The sequence below is a fragment of the Halichoerus grypus genome, chromosome 11 (genome assembly GCF_964656455.1).
Source record: "Halichoerus grypus chromosome 11, mHalGry1.hap1.1, whole genome shotgun sequence".
NCBI lineage: Eukaryota > Metazoa > Chordata > Mammalia > Carnivora > Phocidae > Halichoerus > Halichoerus grypus.
In genome coordinates, this window is record NC_135722.1 from 74,123,787 (window position 1) to 74,140,910 (window position 17,124).

At 47.2% G+C, this 17,124-nt stretch overlaps 1 protein-coding gene across 1 annotated transcript in view; it reads right to left on the reverse strand.

Moving 5' to 3' along the window:
- Nucleotides 1-14,746, reverse strand: part of VSTM5 (V-set and transmembrane domain containing 5) — a 33,274-nt gene extending 18,528 nt beyond the window's left edge. Inside the window, exon 1 of the mRNA XM_036104644.2 lies at nucleotides 14,574-14,746. Within this exon, the coding sequence (XP_035960537.2) occupies nucleotides 14,574-14,664 (91 nt within the window). The 5' untranslated portion in view covers nucleotides 14,665-14,746. The remainder of the gene's footprint in view (nucleotides 1-14,573) is intronic.
- Between the last annotated feature and the right edge of the window lie 2,378 nt (nucleotides 14,747-17,124).

Here is a 17,124-nt window from a genome sequence, read left to right on the forward strand (position 1 = left end):
CTGGGAGTTAAATTCCTTAGTTTCTGTCACCCTCAGTTACCATAGTTATGAAATAAATATACTGTAATAGCGCTGTGCTCACCTCCTGCAGCAGAATGAGGTTTCAGTGAGACCATACATGTAGGGAGCTTAGCACAGTTTCTAACACTTGGTGATCGCTCAAGAAATATCAGCTAAAATTAATGAAAATTCTTCGAAGATCCACTGAGCTGCTCACTGAGGTAGTGAGCTCCCCATCCCCAGGAGTGTGTAAGCAGAAGCTGGAGTCAGACCGGGGATTGAAGCAGTATATTTGAGCCTGGGAGCTGGCATGTTGGTGGAGGAGCCTGGTCCTTCCAGCCCATTCACATAGCAGGTATAGACTGGAATGGGCATTTGTAAATCTGTGATTTCCTTGTGGAAGTGTGCAGAGACTGGATGACCTGAAATTCCTCCTTGTGGAATTCCTTCTGGAATCTTCCTACCATAAGCAAGAGCCGCCCTTGCTGGGAAGCTGAACTCTTCTGAATGGCCATGGGCTGCATTTCTACTCAGGTGCCAAGGAAGCGAGGCACGGTGCAGGCGGCTGGCTGGTCCCGCACGGCCTGGAGGTGGGGCACTGCCGGGTCTGCTGCCTGCACAGCGGGGCTGCAGGACTCGTGGTCGGGCCTGGGCCAGTGCCAGCCTGGGGAACTGAAAGGGGGGTTCTCAGGTACCTCTGTAGGTAACAGGAGGACTAAGGAAGAAACGAGGTGCAACATTCTTTGGGAGTTTATAGGATGCCTGAAGGCCCTTGGCAGAGGGGTGTAGAGCAATCACAGGATTCAGGCAGACTCCTGACAGGGTAGGGCAGTTAGGGTACGAAGCTGCTCCTTCAGAGAGACAAAAGGGCCAATTCCTCTTCCTCCTGCAGATTTTAGTTTAAACATCACTTCTTCCGGGAAGCCTTCCCTAATCTCTCAACACCAGGTTAGGTTCCCAGCCCTGTGTTCCCATAGCAACCTGTTCCTAGCAACACACTTATCCCAGTCCCTTGTAATTCCTCTTGATTAATGCCTCATCCTCCTAGATCAGCTGTCAGCTCTGAACCCAGGGGCGGATCTGTCTTGTTCGCGGTTGAATCCCCAGGGCCCAGGGCAGTGCCTGGCTGTGGGCTTTCCAGAAGCACCTAATGGAATGAATATCTCTAGGCAAGTTCCGCAACCTCCCTGAGCCTCAGTTTCGTTACCTGTAAAATGGGGGCTAATTGCACCTATTTGCAGGATTGTGTGCGGGTGAATGGAAAGCAGCTGTTGCACTACCTGGCACAAAGCGCGGGCTCAATACACAGCCACACACATTGCTGTCTTTCAACTGTTATTAACAATTATAAAAAGGAGAGACTGGCTTTTCTCCTCTTCAGTCGGCTGGCGGCTATTATAAGTGATCTTTCTAGACCACACACCTGGCTGTGTCTCCCCTGGCTCGGAAAGACCTCAATAATCTGCTCTCAACTCTCTCTTCCATCCCCATCTCTCAAGACTCTTTGCCACCCAATTCCAGTTCACCAGACTATGGACCACTCTGGGCCTTTTGCTCCTCTTTCCCATGGGAGGCCCCCCCCTACCTTTCTCAGGTGCGTGCTCACTCGGGGCGCCTCCTCCGCCAGGGCCCCCCCAGGCTCCGGGGGCACAGTTCCCAGCCTGCCTTGCGCTCACGTTAGAGGAGTGACGGCCCATCCCCCTGCTGGAAGGCGCCAGCAAGCGCTCGCCAGCGCCCAGCACTGTGTGATAGGATGGGTGGATGGCTCCTTCAGGCTGGGGCTGTCAAACTGAATCGATAGTCTCCTTGACATAGAGGAATAAGCTCTGGTTCAAGAACCCCTGAAGTCCCATCCCAAAGTACGTACATAAGGAATGTGATCCATTCCCCTGGGGAGCCTGGGGCAGGGATATGACACCGGTGGAGAAGGGCAAATCATCAGGGGAGCCTCCCATGAGGTGCCCTAGTCACTGCCTGCTGCCAAGGGACCCACCTCTCCCTCCTGGGTCTCTGGTACTAGTGTGAGGGCTATCAGAGGAACTATTCCAGCATCCTCCACCTAAGATCCAAAGTCTTGCCAAGCTCTATTCCTTTACCTGCTACGGAACGTGTAAGATGAAATAGGAAGAAATTGGCAAGTGTTGGAAGAGCCGGTTTAACTAAAGAGCAGTCCTCCTGCTACTGGAGCAAAGGAAGGAAAGATTGCAATGCTCTGTGTTTGTGATTTCCTGTTACTCAGAACTTTCTCCCTCCTTGTGCACCTGGCTACCTCCTACGAGGCCTTCCAGGCCTGCTGTTCGAGAAGCCTCTTCCCAACTCCAACCAAGTGAAGTAAATCCCTTTCTCTGTGCTCCCAGGGCAGCTAACATCAAATCATCAGGTTGGGATCTGACTTCCCCCTGGGCCATGCCATCCCCTATTGTTGAGTATCCTTAGCTCCTGGCACAGGGCCTCTCACACAGTAGGTACTCAGGAAATATTTATTGAGCAAAACCAATTCCCAAGCAAAGCAGCCTTGTCTCCTGCCCTAAGCCTGGTGGGAAAGCATCTATAGGTTTGTCAGGGTAAAACCATAAATAAGACATAAGTGAGGGGCACCTGGGTGGTGCAGTCGGTTAAGCGTCTGACTCTTGGTTTCGGCTCAGGTCATGATCTCAGGGTCATGAGATGGAGCCCCGTGTTGGGCTCCACGCTCAGTGCAGAGTCTGCTCGAGATTCTCCCTCCTTCTCCCTTTCCCCCTCCTGCTCATGCTCTCTCTCTCCAAGAAGTAAATAAATAAATCTTAAAAGAAAAAAAGACGTGAGACTCAGCTACACAATGGTGGGTGTTCTGAGAACAGAAGGTAGGAGAAACATGCACACTTCCTGACAAGCTGTTTCCCTAGGACAAGTCTAATGGAAGGGACCTAGAAATGGCCTGGTCCAGGAGCACTGCCTGGCCACACATTAGAATCAGCCACGGAACTTAAAATCAAAACAAAGCAGTACTGGGTCCTGCCCTTGGAGACACCCACTTAACTCCCTAGAGTAGGGTGTGAGCATCCGTAGGTCTAACGTGCAGGCCTTGGTTCTAAGGTGCACCCTTGGCTGAGAACCACCGAGCTAGCCCACCCTCCTTGCCCTGTGCACTCGGAGGAGGAAGGTGACTTGTCTGTGTACAGGGTTTACAGCCAGCACTGGGATCTGTCACCCAGGCTCTTCCTCTTTTGCCAGCTAAGGATTTCCGGGGAAGTCTCAGAGCCGCCAGGCGTCTGTGGGGTCAGCGTGGCACAGGCCCGAGCTCCCCCGGGTGCACCTCGGCGCAGGGAAAGGCCAATGTGCTTCCTGCCCCACACGTGAGGGAGGAACGTTCTGCGCTCCCTTTACGGTCCAGTGTGTCATTTCCCCTTTGGCCACAGGCCTGACTGGTGCCTCCCCAGCCCAGCAAAGCCGTTACAGGAGAAAACCATTTTCCAACTCTGAACGTGCCAGTCTAGCCTCTCTCCTACTCTCATGTCTTCTGGATAAGTAAATACATTCCTGCCCCAAGCCCATTTTCCAGGGCAAACACAGGTGCAGGCAGGCCAGGGTCCTGAACACAATGGACTAGGGAGGTACAGTGTCAGCAGGGTCTGGGAGTGGGGTTTCTGCCAAGATCCTGGTAGATGCTTGCTAAGAAGCTTCCTCTTCTGTTTTTTAGCATGTCCAGACCCTGCCAGGCCCCAAAAGGAATAGTGTGCCTATTTTTTGAGTGCCTGCTGTTTACCTAGAATTCTCTTCTCCATCTCGCCCTGTTGTATACACTTACTCATATTTCAAGACTCAGCCTCACCTTCTCCATGAAGTCTTTCCTACTCCCCAGATAAGCTGCCTCCCGGTGACTGACAGAAGCAACACACATCCTCTCAGAAAGGGCTCAACTTCGGTCCAGGCCAACAGAGATTATAGCAAAGCTATTGATTAGATATTAAAGCATCCTGACTTTAGACAATGTAAAATATATTTTTATTTTTATTTTTTATTTTTTTTTTTTAAAAGATTTTATTTATTTATTTGACAGAGAGAGATACAGCAAGAGAGGGAACACAAGCAGGGGGAGCGGGAGAGGGAGAAGCAGGCTTCCCGCGGAGCAGGGAGCCCGATGCGGGGCTCGATCCCAGGACCCTGGGATCATGACCTGAGCCGAAGGCAGACGCTTAACGACTGAGCCACCCAGGCGCCCCATAGACAATGTAAAATATATTTTTAAAAAGCAGCAGGGACACCTGAGTGACTCAGTCAGTTAAGCATCTGCCTTCAGCTCAGGTCATGATCCCAGAGTCCTGGGATTGAGCCCCACATCAGGCTCCCTGCTCAGTGGGGAGCCTGCTTTTCCCTCTGCTTGCTGCTCCCCCTGCTTGTGCTCTCTCGCTCTCTCTCTGTGTCAACTAAATAAAATCTTTAAAAAAAATAAAAAAGAAAGTCCTACAGCAGACAGGGCAATGAAAAACAACCAAGCTGAACAGCAAAAAGGAAAAAAATAGTAAAAAATGAGAATAGGTTAAGGGAACTCTGTGAAATCATCAAGTGTAATAACATTTGCATTATAGGGATCCCAGAAGGAGAAGAGAGAGAAGAGGGCAGACTTATTTGAAGAAATAACAGCTAATCTGGGGAAGGAAACAGACATCCTGATCCAGGAAGCAAAGACAGCCCCTAACAAGATTAACCCCAGGCGGTTCACACTAAGACATATAATAATTAAAATGACAAAAAGTAGGGGTGCCCGGATGGCTCAGTCAGTTGAGTGTCCAACTCTTGGTTTCGGCTTGGGTCATGGTCTTAGGGTTGTGGGATCAACCCCTGTGTAGGGCTCTGCACTCTGTGGAGTCTGCTTGGGATTCTTTCCCTCTTCCTCTCCTTCTGCTCCTCCCCGCCTCTTTCTGAAATAAATAAGTAAAATCTTAAAATAAAATGATAAAGAATTGAACTTTTAATTTTAAAAGCAGCAAGAAAAAAAAATAGTTACAAACAAGGGTGACTCCATACAGCTACTCAGCAGAAATTTTGCAGGCCAGAGAGAGTGGCATGATATATTCAAAGTGCTAAAAGGGAAAAACCTACAACCCAAAATATCCTATCTGGCAAGGTAATCATTCAGAATAGAAGGAGAGAGTTTCCCAGACAAACAAAAGTTAAAGGAGTTCATCACCACTATAACCAGCCTTACAAGAAACGTTAAAGGGAATTCTTTGAGTGGAAAGAAAAGGCCATCACTAGAAGTAAAAAAATTATGAAAGGTAAAAAATTTCATGAATAAAAGCAAACATATCGTATAGTAGTAGATGAATTACTTACAAAGTCACACAAAAGTAGTAAAATCAATTATATCTACAAAAATTAGTTAAGGGATATGCAAAATAAGAACATGTAAAATATGACAATGTATACATAAAATGTGGAGGGGGGAATAAAATTTAGTGCTTTTAGAATGTGCTCAAACTTAAGCAACTGTCAACTTAATATAGACTTCTATACACATAAGATGTTATATATGAACCCAACGATAACCACAAGTCAAAACCTATAATAGGGGGTGCCTGGGTGTCTCAGTCATTAGTGTCTGCCTTTGGCTCAGGTCATGATCCCAGGATCCTGGGATTGAGCCCTGCATCAGGCTCTCTGCTCAGCGGGAAGCCTGCTTCGCCTTCTCTCACTCCCCCTGCTTGTATTCCCTCTCTCTCTGTCTCTCTCTCTCTCTGTCAAATAAATAAATAAAATCTTAAAACAACAACAACAACCACCACCTATAATAGGTGCACAAAACACAAAGAGAAAGGAATCCAAGCATAACACTAAAGAAAACTATCAAACCACAAGGGAAGAAAGCAAGAGAAGAAAGGAACAGAGAACTACAAAACAACCAGAAAACGATTAACAAAATGGTGTTAAGTACATACCTATCAATAATTACTTTAAATGTAAATGAACTAAGTGCCCCAATCGGACATAGGGTGACTGAATGGATTAAAAAAAAAAAAAAAAAAAAAAAAAAAGGGGCGCCTGGGTGGCTCAGTCGTTAAGCGTCTGCCTTCGGCTCAGGTCATGATCCCAGGGTCCTGGGATCGAGCCCCGCATCGGGCTCCCTGCTCAGCGGGAAGCCTGCTCCTCCCTCTCCCACTCCCCCTGCTTGTGTTCCCTCTCTCGCTGTGTCTCTCTCTGTCAAATAAATAAAATCTTTAAAAAAAAAAAAAAAAAAAAAGACCCATTCATGCTGCTTACAAGAGACTCATTTCAGACCTAAAGACACGTACAGACTTAAGTGAAGGGCTGGAAAAACAAATACCCCGTGGGGCACCTGAGTGGCCTTGGTTGAGGGTCCAACTCTTGATTTTGGCTCAGGTCATGGTCTCAGGATCTTGGGATCAGCCCCACAACATTGGGCACTGTGCTGAGCGTGGAGCCTGCCTAGGATTCCCTCCTTCCCTCTCTCTCTGCCCACCCCCCCCCCCACTGGCTCACACTCTCTCTCTAAAAAAAAAAAAAAAAAACCACGCAAATGGGAGGGGGAAAAAAAAACCCAGGGTAGCAATACTTCTATCGGACATTAATAGGCTTTAAAATGAAGACTACAGCAAGAGATAAAAGGACACTACATAATGATAAAGGTATCAATTCAACAAGAGGATATAACAACTGTAAATATCTATGCACTGAACAAAGTGTTCCTAAATACATAAAGCAACTATTAAGAGACATAAAGGAAGAAATTAACATAATACAGTAATAGTAGGGGACTTTAACACACCATATACATAATGGATAGATCATCCAGACAGAAAATCAACAAGGAACAACACATTAGACCAGATAGACTAACAAATACGTACTGAACATTCCATCCAAAACCAACAGACTGTATATTCTTTCAAGTGCACATGGAACATCCTCCAGGATAGATCACATGGTAGGCCACAAAACAAGTCTCAATATATTTAAGAAGATGAAATTATATCAAGCATCTTTTCCACCACAATCATATGAAACTAGGAATCAGTTACAAGAAAAACAATGGAAAAAACGCAAATGCCCGGAGGTTAAACAACATGCCACTAAACAACTAAATAAGGAAATCAAAGAGGAAATAAAAAATCCATGGAGACAAATGAAAATGAAAATACAACAGTCCAAAATCTTTGGGACAGAGCAAAGCAGTTCCAAGAGGGAAGTTTATGGCAACAGGTCTACCTCAAGAAACAAGAAAAATCTCAAATAAAAAATTTAACCATACACATCAAGGAGTTAGAAAAAGAAGAACAAAGCCCAAAGCCAGTGGAAAGAAGGAAAATCATAAAGATTATAGCAGAAATAAATGAAGGAGACTGAAAAAACAGTAGAAAAAAGAAAAAAACATGAACGAAACCAAGAGCTGGTTCTTTGAAAAGATAAAACTGATCAACCTTCAGCCAGACTCATCAAAGAGAGAGGACTCTATTAATCCAATCAGAAATGAAGGAAGAGAAATAACAACCAACACAACAGAAATACAAAAAATTATAACAGAGTATGATGAAAATGTATATGCTAACAAATTGTACAACCTAGAATGGATAAATTCCTAGGAACATACATGCTTCCACAACTGAATCAGGAAGAAATAGAAAATCTGAGCTGACCAATTACTAGTAGTAAAATTGAATCAGTAATCAAAAAAATCCCAACATGATGATTCATAACCCCTTCGGTGGAAATGGTATTAGAAGATAGCGAACTCTACAACTCGGTACTCTTTTGAGATTTGAGGGTTTCATCCCGCAGCCACCACCCTCCCTTAAGAGGAAGTAAAGAAAAAGGGAGACACAAAAATGAAACTGGAAAACTTACTCCAGCTAATCAAAGAATATCAAGTAGCCTCTGACTTGTGATTATGCTAAAGGACATGTCAACATTGTGATGATCTTCTTATTTACTTCTCTGGGTAGGGAAAATAGTGTGTGTTTGTTTGTTTAAGTAATGTGCTGGGGGGGCAGGGGGGATGTTTGCTCTTACTGCAGAATGTTTTGAAATAAAACTTCAGCCTAGGGGGAAAAAAAAACTCCCAACAAACAAAATTTCCGGACCAGATGGCTTCACAGGTGAATTCTACAACACATTTAAAGAAGATTTAATACCTATTCTTCTCAAACTATTCCAAAAATAAAAGAGGAAGGAAAACTTCTAAATCCACTCTATGTGGCCAGCATTACCCTGATACCAAAACCAGACAAAGACACTACCAAAAAAAAAAAAAAAAAAGAAAGAAAGAAAAAAGAAAAAAAGGAAGGAAGAAAGAAAGAGAAAAAAGAAAACCACAGGCCAGTATCTCTGATGAACATAGATGCAAAAATCCTCAACAAAATATTAGCAAACAGAATTCAACTATACAACAAAAAAGTCATTCACCACAATCAAGTGGGATTAATCCAAGGATGCAAGGGTGGTTCAATATCTGCAAATCATTCAAGGTGATACATCACATTAACAAGACGATGGATAAAAACTATATAATTATCTCAATAGATGCAGAAAAAGCATTAGACAAAGTACAACATCCGTTCATGATGAAAACCTTAACAAAGCAGCGTTAGAGGGAACATACCTCAATATAATAAAGGCCATACATAAAACCCACAGTTTACATCATATTCAGTGGTGAAAACCTGAGTGTCTCCTCTAAGATCAGGAACAAGCCAAGGATGTCCACTCTCACCACTCTGATTCAATATAGTACTGGATATTCTAGCTAGGATACGAAGACAAGACGAAGAATTAAAAGGATCCAGGGGCACCTGGGTGGCTCAGTCAGTTAAGTGACTGCCTTCAGCTCGGGTCATGATCTCAGGACCCTGGGATAGAGCCCCGCACTGGGCTCTGTGCTCAGCCGCAAGTCTGCTTCTCTCTCCCTTTGTGATCCCTCTCACTTTAGCTCTCTCTCAAATAAATAAAATCTTAAAAAGAAAATAATAAAAAAATAAAAATAAAAGGATCCATACTGGTAAAGAAGAAGTAAAATGGTCCCTTTTTGCAGATGACATGATGCTATATATAGAAAATCCTAAAGACTCCACCAAAAAACTATTTGAACTGATAAATGAATTCAGTAAAGTTGCAGAATATGAAATTAACATACAAAAGTCTGTTGCATTTCTATACACTAATAATGAAGTAGCAGAAAGAGAAACTATGAAAACAATTCCATTTATAGTAGCACCAATAAGAATAAAATACCTATGAATAAACTTAACAAAGGAGGTGAAAGACCTATACTCTGAAAACTATACTGATGAAAGAACACTGATGAAAAACTGCATTGATGATAGAAATTGAGGACAACACAAACAAATGGAAAGATATACCATAGATTGGAAGAATTAGTAGCATTAAAATGTCCATATTACCCAAAGCAATCTACAGATTCAGTGCAATCCCTATCAAAATGCCAGTAGGGGCGCCTGGGTGGCTCAATCGTCAAGCATCTGCCTTCGGCTCAGGTCATGATCCCAGGGTCCTGAGATTGAGCCCCACATCGAGCTCCCTGCTCAGCGGGGAGCCTGCTTCTCCCTCTCCCACTCCCCCTGCTTGTGTTCCCTCTCTCGCTGTGTCTCTCTCTGTCAAATAAATAAATAAAATCTTTTAAAACAAATGCCAATAGCATTTTTCACAGAATTAGAACAATTAATCCTAAAATTTGTATGGAACCACAAAGGTCCCAAATAGCCACTCAATCTCGAGAAAGAAGAACAAAACTGAAGGTATCAAAATCCCAGATTTCAAGATATACTACAAAACGATAATAATCAAAAGAGTATGGTACTAGCACAGAAACAGACACGGAGATCAATAGAACAGAATACAAAGACCAGAAATAAACCTATGAGTATACGGTCAATTAACTTACAACAAATGAAGCAAGAATATACAATGGGAAAAAGACAGCCTCTTCAATAAATGGTGTTGGGAAAACTGGACAGCTACATGCAAAAGAATAAAACTGGACCACCTGCTTACATCGTACACAAAAATTAACTGAAATGAATTAAAGACCTAACTGTGAAAACTGAAACCATAAAACTAAAGAAAACAGAGGCAGGGGACACCTGGGTGGCTTAGTAGATTAAGCGTCTGCCTTCGGCTCAGGTCATGATCCCAGAGTCCTGGGATCGAGTCCCATGTCAGGATCCTTGCTTTCCCTCTGCCTGCCACTCCCCCTGCTTGTGCTCTCTCTCTCTCTGACAAATGAATAAATAAAATCTTAAAAGAAAACAGAGGCACAAATCTCTTTTTGACATTAGCCTTAGCAACATTTTTCTAGATATGTCGCCCCAGACAAGAGAAACAAAAGCCAAAACAAAGAATCAGGACTACACAAAAATAAAAAGCTTTTGCACAGCAAAGGAAACCATCAAAACAAAAAGGCAACCTATTGAAGGTATTTGCAAATGATATATCCGATAAGGGGTTAATATCCAAAATATATAAAGAACTTATACAATTCAACACTAAAAAAAACCCAAAACACCAAACAACCTGATTTAAAATGGGCAGAAGACCTGAATAGCCATTTTTCCAGAGACATACAGACAGCCAACAGACACATGAAAAGACGCTCAACATCACTAATCATTAGAGAAATGCAAATCAAAACCACAATGAGCTATCACTTTGCACAGGTCAGAATAACTAGTATCAGAAAGACAAGAAATAACAAGTGTTGGTGAGAATATGGAGAAGAGGGAACCTCAGACACTGTTGGTGGGAATGTAAATTGGTGCAGCCGCTGTGGGAAACAGTATGGAGGGTCCTTAAAAAATTAAAAATAGAAATACCATGTGATCCAGTAATTCCACTGCTGGATATTTACCCAAAGAAAACAAAGACACTAATTTGAAAAGATATATGTACCCCTATGTTTATTGCAGCATTATTTACAATAGCAAAGATTCGGAAGCTACCCAAGTATCCATTGACTGAAAAATGGATAAAGGAGATACACACACACGCGCGCACACACACACACACACACACACACACACAGACACAATGGAATATTACTCAGCCATAAAAAAGAATGAGATCTTACCATTTCTGACAACATGGATGGACCTAGAGGGAATTATGCTAAGTGAAATAAGTCAGACATGGATAACACGAATACCATATTATTTCACTTAAATGTGGAACCTAAAAAACAAAACAAATGAACAAACAAACAAACAGAAACAGACTCTCACATACAGAGAACTGGTGGTTGCCAGAGGGGAGGTGGGTTGGGAGGATGGGTAAACAGGATGCAGGGGTACAAACTTTCAGTTATAAAATAAATACATCATGGAGATGAAAAGTACAGCATAGGAAATACAGTCAATCATTTTTTATTTTTTTTAAGATTTTATTTATTTATTTATGTATTTATTTAGAGCACGTGTGTGAGCAGGGGTGGGGAGGGGCAGAGGAAGAGGGAGAGAATCTCAAGCAGACTCACTGAGCATGGAACCTCACACAGGGCTCAATCTCATGACCCTGAGATCATGACCTGAGTGGAAATCAAGAGTTGGACACTTAAATGACAGAGCCACCCAGGCGCCCTCAGTTAATAATTTTTTAATAATGTTGTTGGTGACAGATGATGACTACACTTACCGTGATGAGCACTGAGTAATATATAGAATTATCAGATCAATATGGTGTACACCTTAAGATACTATAACATCGTATGCCAATTATACTTAGATAAATAAATAAATGTTAAAGGAAAAAGTCTTACTGTAGGGAATGAAATATATAGGTGTCCTCAGGTCCTGGTGATAATGGAGAAAGGAGGGTCTCCTGACTGCAGCCCTCTTCCAGATCAGCACGGAGTATATCAGATCTCCCTTGGAGATCAGAAATGAAGAAATCTGGATGACTTTCTGTTTGAAAGTCCTTACCCCTCCCTCAATCGCTTCATTTAATCTTCCAAGCATTTTTTTTGAGCACTATCCCTGTGGAAAGGAAGTGTGTGTCCTGGGGCTCCCTGTCAGCCTGGAGGTGGCCCCAGCCTTCCATGTCATCCAGAGGATGCGCCTATCACTAGCACTATCCTTGTTATCCTGCAGTAGGCGGCTGCTCTCACCTGTGTGGGGGCTAAACACTGAAAGTTTAAATGTCCCTCAGGACAGGGCTGGTTAAGTACAAACTAGAACATTTATATGATGACGTAGGTATAGCAGTCAAGAGGAATGAGCAAGATCTCTGCTTCTCAATGCGGATAGAGCTGAAAAGAAAATGGTGTAGGGCGCCTGGGTAGCTCAGATGGTTAAGCGTCTGCCTTCGGCTCAGGTCATGATCCCAGGGTCCTGGGATAGAATCCCGCATCGGGCTCCCTGCTCCTTGGGAGCCTGCTTCTCCCTCTGCTTCTCTCTCTGTCTCTCATGAATAAATAAATAAAATCTTTAAAAAAAGAAAATGGTGTAAACAGTAGGTTTCTGAACACCAAGTACAGCATATCTCACTCAATGAGATTCCTCCTACCCTGACTTGCCCTCCCCTTCCCACCTGTCCACCCCCCGCTGAGCCCAGAACCCACAGCTCCATTCTAGCTAGGGTTGCTCCTGCCCTATCCACTCCCTCCCCGACTCAGACTCAGCCCGCTCTCTGTTCCCCTGTTCTCCAGGGAACTGGGTCATGAATGACTCAGTAGGGCCAGTTCTCCAGTTGGGGTCCTGAACCTCTGTGGCTCCCAGAACGTTGGCACCTCCTGCCTCTCCCAGCTCACCACTGCAAGCTCCAACTCGTTTGCTCGCTGGGGGCATGACCGTGAACTAGGTTTCCCCACTGTGGCCTGCTTCCTCCAGGTAGAGGGTGCCATGAGTGAGAGTGTGGCAAACGGCTGGCCCCTGAGCGCCAGGAGCATCTGTACAGATGTTGTGTAAGAATGGCGGTTGGAAGCGGATTGGAGGGTTGAAAAACAATTGAAAAGGTCACTGCCACGCCAAACACACCTACCTACTTGAAGGACTAACAACCGGTTATTTCTTGCTCAACAGGCAGCTAGAAGTACATGCCCTATCTAGTCCTTCTAGGTTTCTGAGATCTGCAGTCTCCCAAGCTGGCCTCTGGGCAGAGCGGTGGAAGGGTCCAGTGCTAGATCGCCTGGGTTTGGGCCCTAGCACGACCACTGACTAGCTGGTGACTTTGTGCAAGCAACAACCTCCATGTGCCTCAGTTTCCCCACTTGTGAAACAGGGACAGAGTAGCACTTAGAGGGTTGCCTTGTGGATTCAAAGATAGAAGTCTTGTAAAGTCCGAGGAATGGTGAATGCACACATGCTTAATAAGTTCTGGCTCTTACTATAGGTCCTCCCACCTCCAATGCCCTGCACTGGTTACTCTAAATCTCAGTCGACTAATCTGTAACATGCAAATGACAATAATGTTAATGATTAGATGAGAAAGTAAAACTGTGTCACAATCTGTGGTTTGTGTCGGCAGGAGTTTGTGCAGCTGTGCGTTACATGAAGACTCATCAAACTCGGGAGATTCTAGGGCCGACCCACCCAACGCCCGCCACTCGGTGCACAGTGGTGAGGACCACCTCCAGCCCCCACACCCAACCCAAACCCCCAGAACCCCTTTTCTTCAAGAGAGTCGGCTGCGGGTTCGTCTGCGTGAAGGGGGAGGCCTACAGAATGTCGTGGGGACTGGGGAAGCCCGCGGGAGGGCGAGGGGTCCCCACCGTAGGGGGCGGGGCCCGCGTGCCCTTGGGGTCGGGGACACCTCAGCCGCAAGTCTGGTTATTCCAGGAAAAAGAAATAGAAAATATTGCAGAGGAGGCGGCCACCGGGTTATCTCCGCGTCGGCTTCCGGCTCTGATAACGCCCGGCCGGGTGGGGCCGGGGCCGGCACCCCGAAGTGGCCCAGGCTGCCGGGCCGGGAGAGCCTCCACTTGGCCGGGTCCCTCCCGCCGCGGTCGGCGCCCTAGAGGATGCGCCCAGCCCCGGCGGGAAGCAGCGCGTCCCCTGCCAGCCGGGCCGCCCCCCACACCCCCCGAGGTGGGCTAGGGCCTGTGGTCGGGAGGCCGGACACCCGGGACCCGCCCGCCGCTCCGCACCGCCCCGCCGCCACCCCCCGCCCGAGCTCCACCGCCCCCCGCGCCGCCCCGCCGGCCCCCGCTGCACCCCGAGCCTCCCCGCTGCCACCTCCTTCCCGAGCTCCGCCGCCGCCCCCAGCGCCGCCCCGCTGTCCCCCACTGCGCCCCGAGCCTCCCAGCCGCCACCCCCGCCCGAGCTCCGCCGCCGCCACCCGCGCAGCCCCGCTGTCCCCCGCTGCGCCCCGAGCCTCCCCGCCGCCACCCCCCGCCCGAGCTCCGCAGCCCCCCGCGCAGCCCCGCCGGCCCCCGCTGCGCCCCGAGCCTCCCCGCCGCCACCCCCTTCCCGAGCTCCGCCGCCGCCCCCAGCGCCGCCCCGCTGTCCCCCGCTGCGCCCCGAGCCTCCCCGCCGCCACCCCCTTCCCGAGCTCCGCCGCCGCCCCCCGCGCAGCCCCGCCGGCCCCCGCTGCGCCCCGAGCCTCCCCGCCGCCCCGCGCCGCCCGGCGCTTACTTTGCAGACACCGCGCGGCAGCCAGGCAGAGGGCGAGGAGCCCCAGGGATATGCCGCGGTTCTTCCTACTCCCGCTCGGCAGCGGCCTCATGAGCAACCCCCCGGGCGGCTCGGGCCGGGCATCGGCTTCCAGCGGCGCGGCGCGGCTGGGCTGTGCGCTGTCACCGCCGCCGTGCTGCCCCCGCCCGCCGCCTCCGCCCTCCTCCCCTGAGTCCGCAGGTCCTCTAGGGCCAAATGCAGATGAGCTGGTTGTACAGCCAGTTCCCAAGAAGTGGGAAGGAAAGAGGAGAGACAGAGAATGGGAAGCGGTGAGAATGCACACACTCAGAAGTAAATAATGGCAAATAATGAGCCGTCTCCTTCCGTTCACACCCAGTTTACTGGTATTGATTCCTGATTCAGCTGGATGCTGAATGGCAGGAGGGAGGGAAAGTACTAGCTGTTGCCTGAGGACCAAGAGAGACTGTCTAATGGCTCCATGGGCAAGGAGAAGGCTTTTAGGAAAGTGAAGTGACAGCCTGGGGTGAAGGGGTGAGAGCAAGGGACAAGGGAGCCCCAGGCTGCTCTGGGTGGAGCCACTGGATACTAGTGATATCCATCCACCATCCATCATCTACGCATCCACCCACCCACCCATCTATCTACCACTCACCCATCCATCAACCAACCTTCCATCCATCCACCCATCCATCCACCATCCACCATCCATCCATCCATCCATCCATCCCTCCATCTATCCAAGTGTTCCCTCATAGCCTACGTGTTTGCACGGGGCCTGGCAAATGGTAGATACTCAGAGAGCACTGGGGGAATGTTTGAGCCAGATAGTGTTTGGTTCAGGGATGCCCACATGGGGCCCTCAGAGTCTGTGCTGGGATTGCTAAAATCAGAGGATACAAACCTGGGGGTCCTGGAGGACCATCTTGCCTGTCACGTGGAGAGGCCCTGAATTAAGAATGACACCAAGATGACACAAACTGAGCCAGCTGGGAGCCGCCAAGAGAGATTGAGCCCTAATGACATGGTTTGAGCTCCGGGATTCTGTACACTTGCCTTTGCCACTTACGAGCAAGTAAATGCCCTCTCTTGACTGGGAAAATTTAAGCTAGATTTCTACGACATAGAATTGAGAAAGTCCTGACCAATAAAAGTGATCTTCTTGAAACTTTCTCTTTATTCCATGTATGAGGATTTAGGAATCCTTTGTATTTGTTCATTCATCAAACTTTTATCAAATCTGCCTTCACACCAGGCAGTGTGCTAGGCTCCGCAGCTCCAAAGATGACTAACTCATGGCTCCTAGGCCCAAGAAATTCACAGACTAGCGGAGACCGACTGGTCCAAATTGAGAAAGGGGTCCAGGCATGAAGGCTCTTCCTGCTGAGGCCAAGGTGAGAGGAAACTGTTTTGCTCACCGCCGTATACCTGGCATCTGGCGCATGGCAGGTGCTTAATAACTATTTGTTAAACGAGAAAAACTGAAGTCTGAGAAATTTAAGGGAGAAGGAAGAATTGCATGAGATCAAGCGCTGATAAAGGTTAGAGTGACCCAGCGATGCTGTGAGTTTATCTCCTGCCTCTGTCAGCTACCAGCTCTCCGGAGAGGCCATGGAGACGTGACATCAACTCTCTGGACCTCTGAGGGGACTGGACCGGGCCAGAAATGGGCCACTCTGTCTGTACATTAGGAATAAAGCCCCACGGCCTGGGTGTCCCTCCAGTTCAATTGAGTCAAATGCTCTGGGGGTGGGGCCTGGGCATTAGTGTTTTTCAAAAGCTCTCTGAATGATTCTGATGTGCAGCCAGGGCGGAAAAGCACTGTTCTACATTAGTTAGAAGCTTCTTCTGGTCACATTTGATGACACTTAAATCTTAGTTTGTCAGAGTCTTTCTTTAGAGTAGGCATGAGTCCATTTAAGCCTTGATTACATTGACCATTTCATTTCCCCTCTCTTTGTTCCTTTCTCCCTCTCTCTCTATTCCTTTCTCCCTCTCTTTCTTTCAACAAATACCAGTTTTTTGTTTGTTTTAAAGATTTTATTTATTTATTTGAGAGAGAGAGAGAGCGAGAGACAGAGCACAAGCAGGGGGAGCGGGAGAAGCAGGCTCCCCGCTGAGCAGGGAACCCCACGTGGGGCTCGATCCCAGGACCCTGGGATCCTGATCTGAGTGGAAGGCAGACGATTAACCGATTAACCGACTGAGCCACCTAGGCGCCCCATGATTTAACATTTCTTTACAGCAGTTTTCTTAGCTGTAAAATGGGATTCCGATATTACTACTTACTGGTGCTGCTGTGAAGGTCAGTAAGACACAGGTGTGAAGGGGAGGATTCCACGGAAAACCCTGGGTCCATTATCACAATGTCCAGCTCATAATAGGTGCGTAATAGGTACTCAGTAATTGAATAAATTTCCCTGTGGCATTCATGCTTTTTAATCTTGGGCTCAAAGAGGATACTTCTAAAGGGCAGAGACCATTTCTTCTAGATCCGCCGTGGTTGTCTCTTCCTGCACAGTGCTGGGCATGTTAAAGGTATTCAGTAAAGATG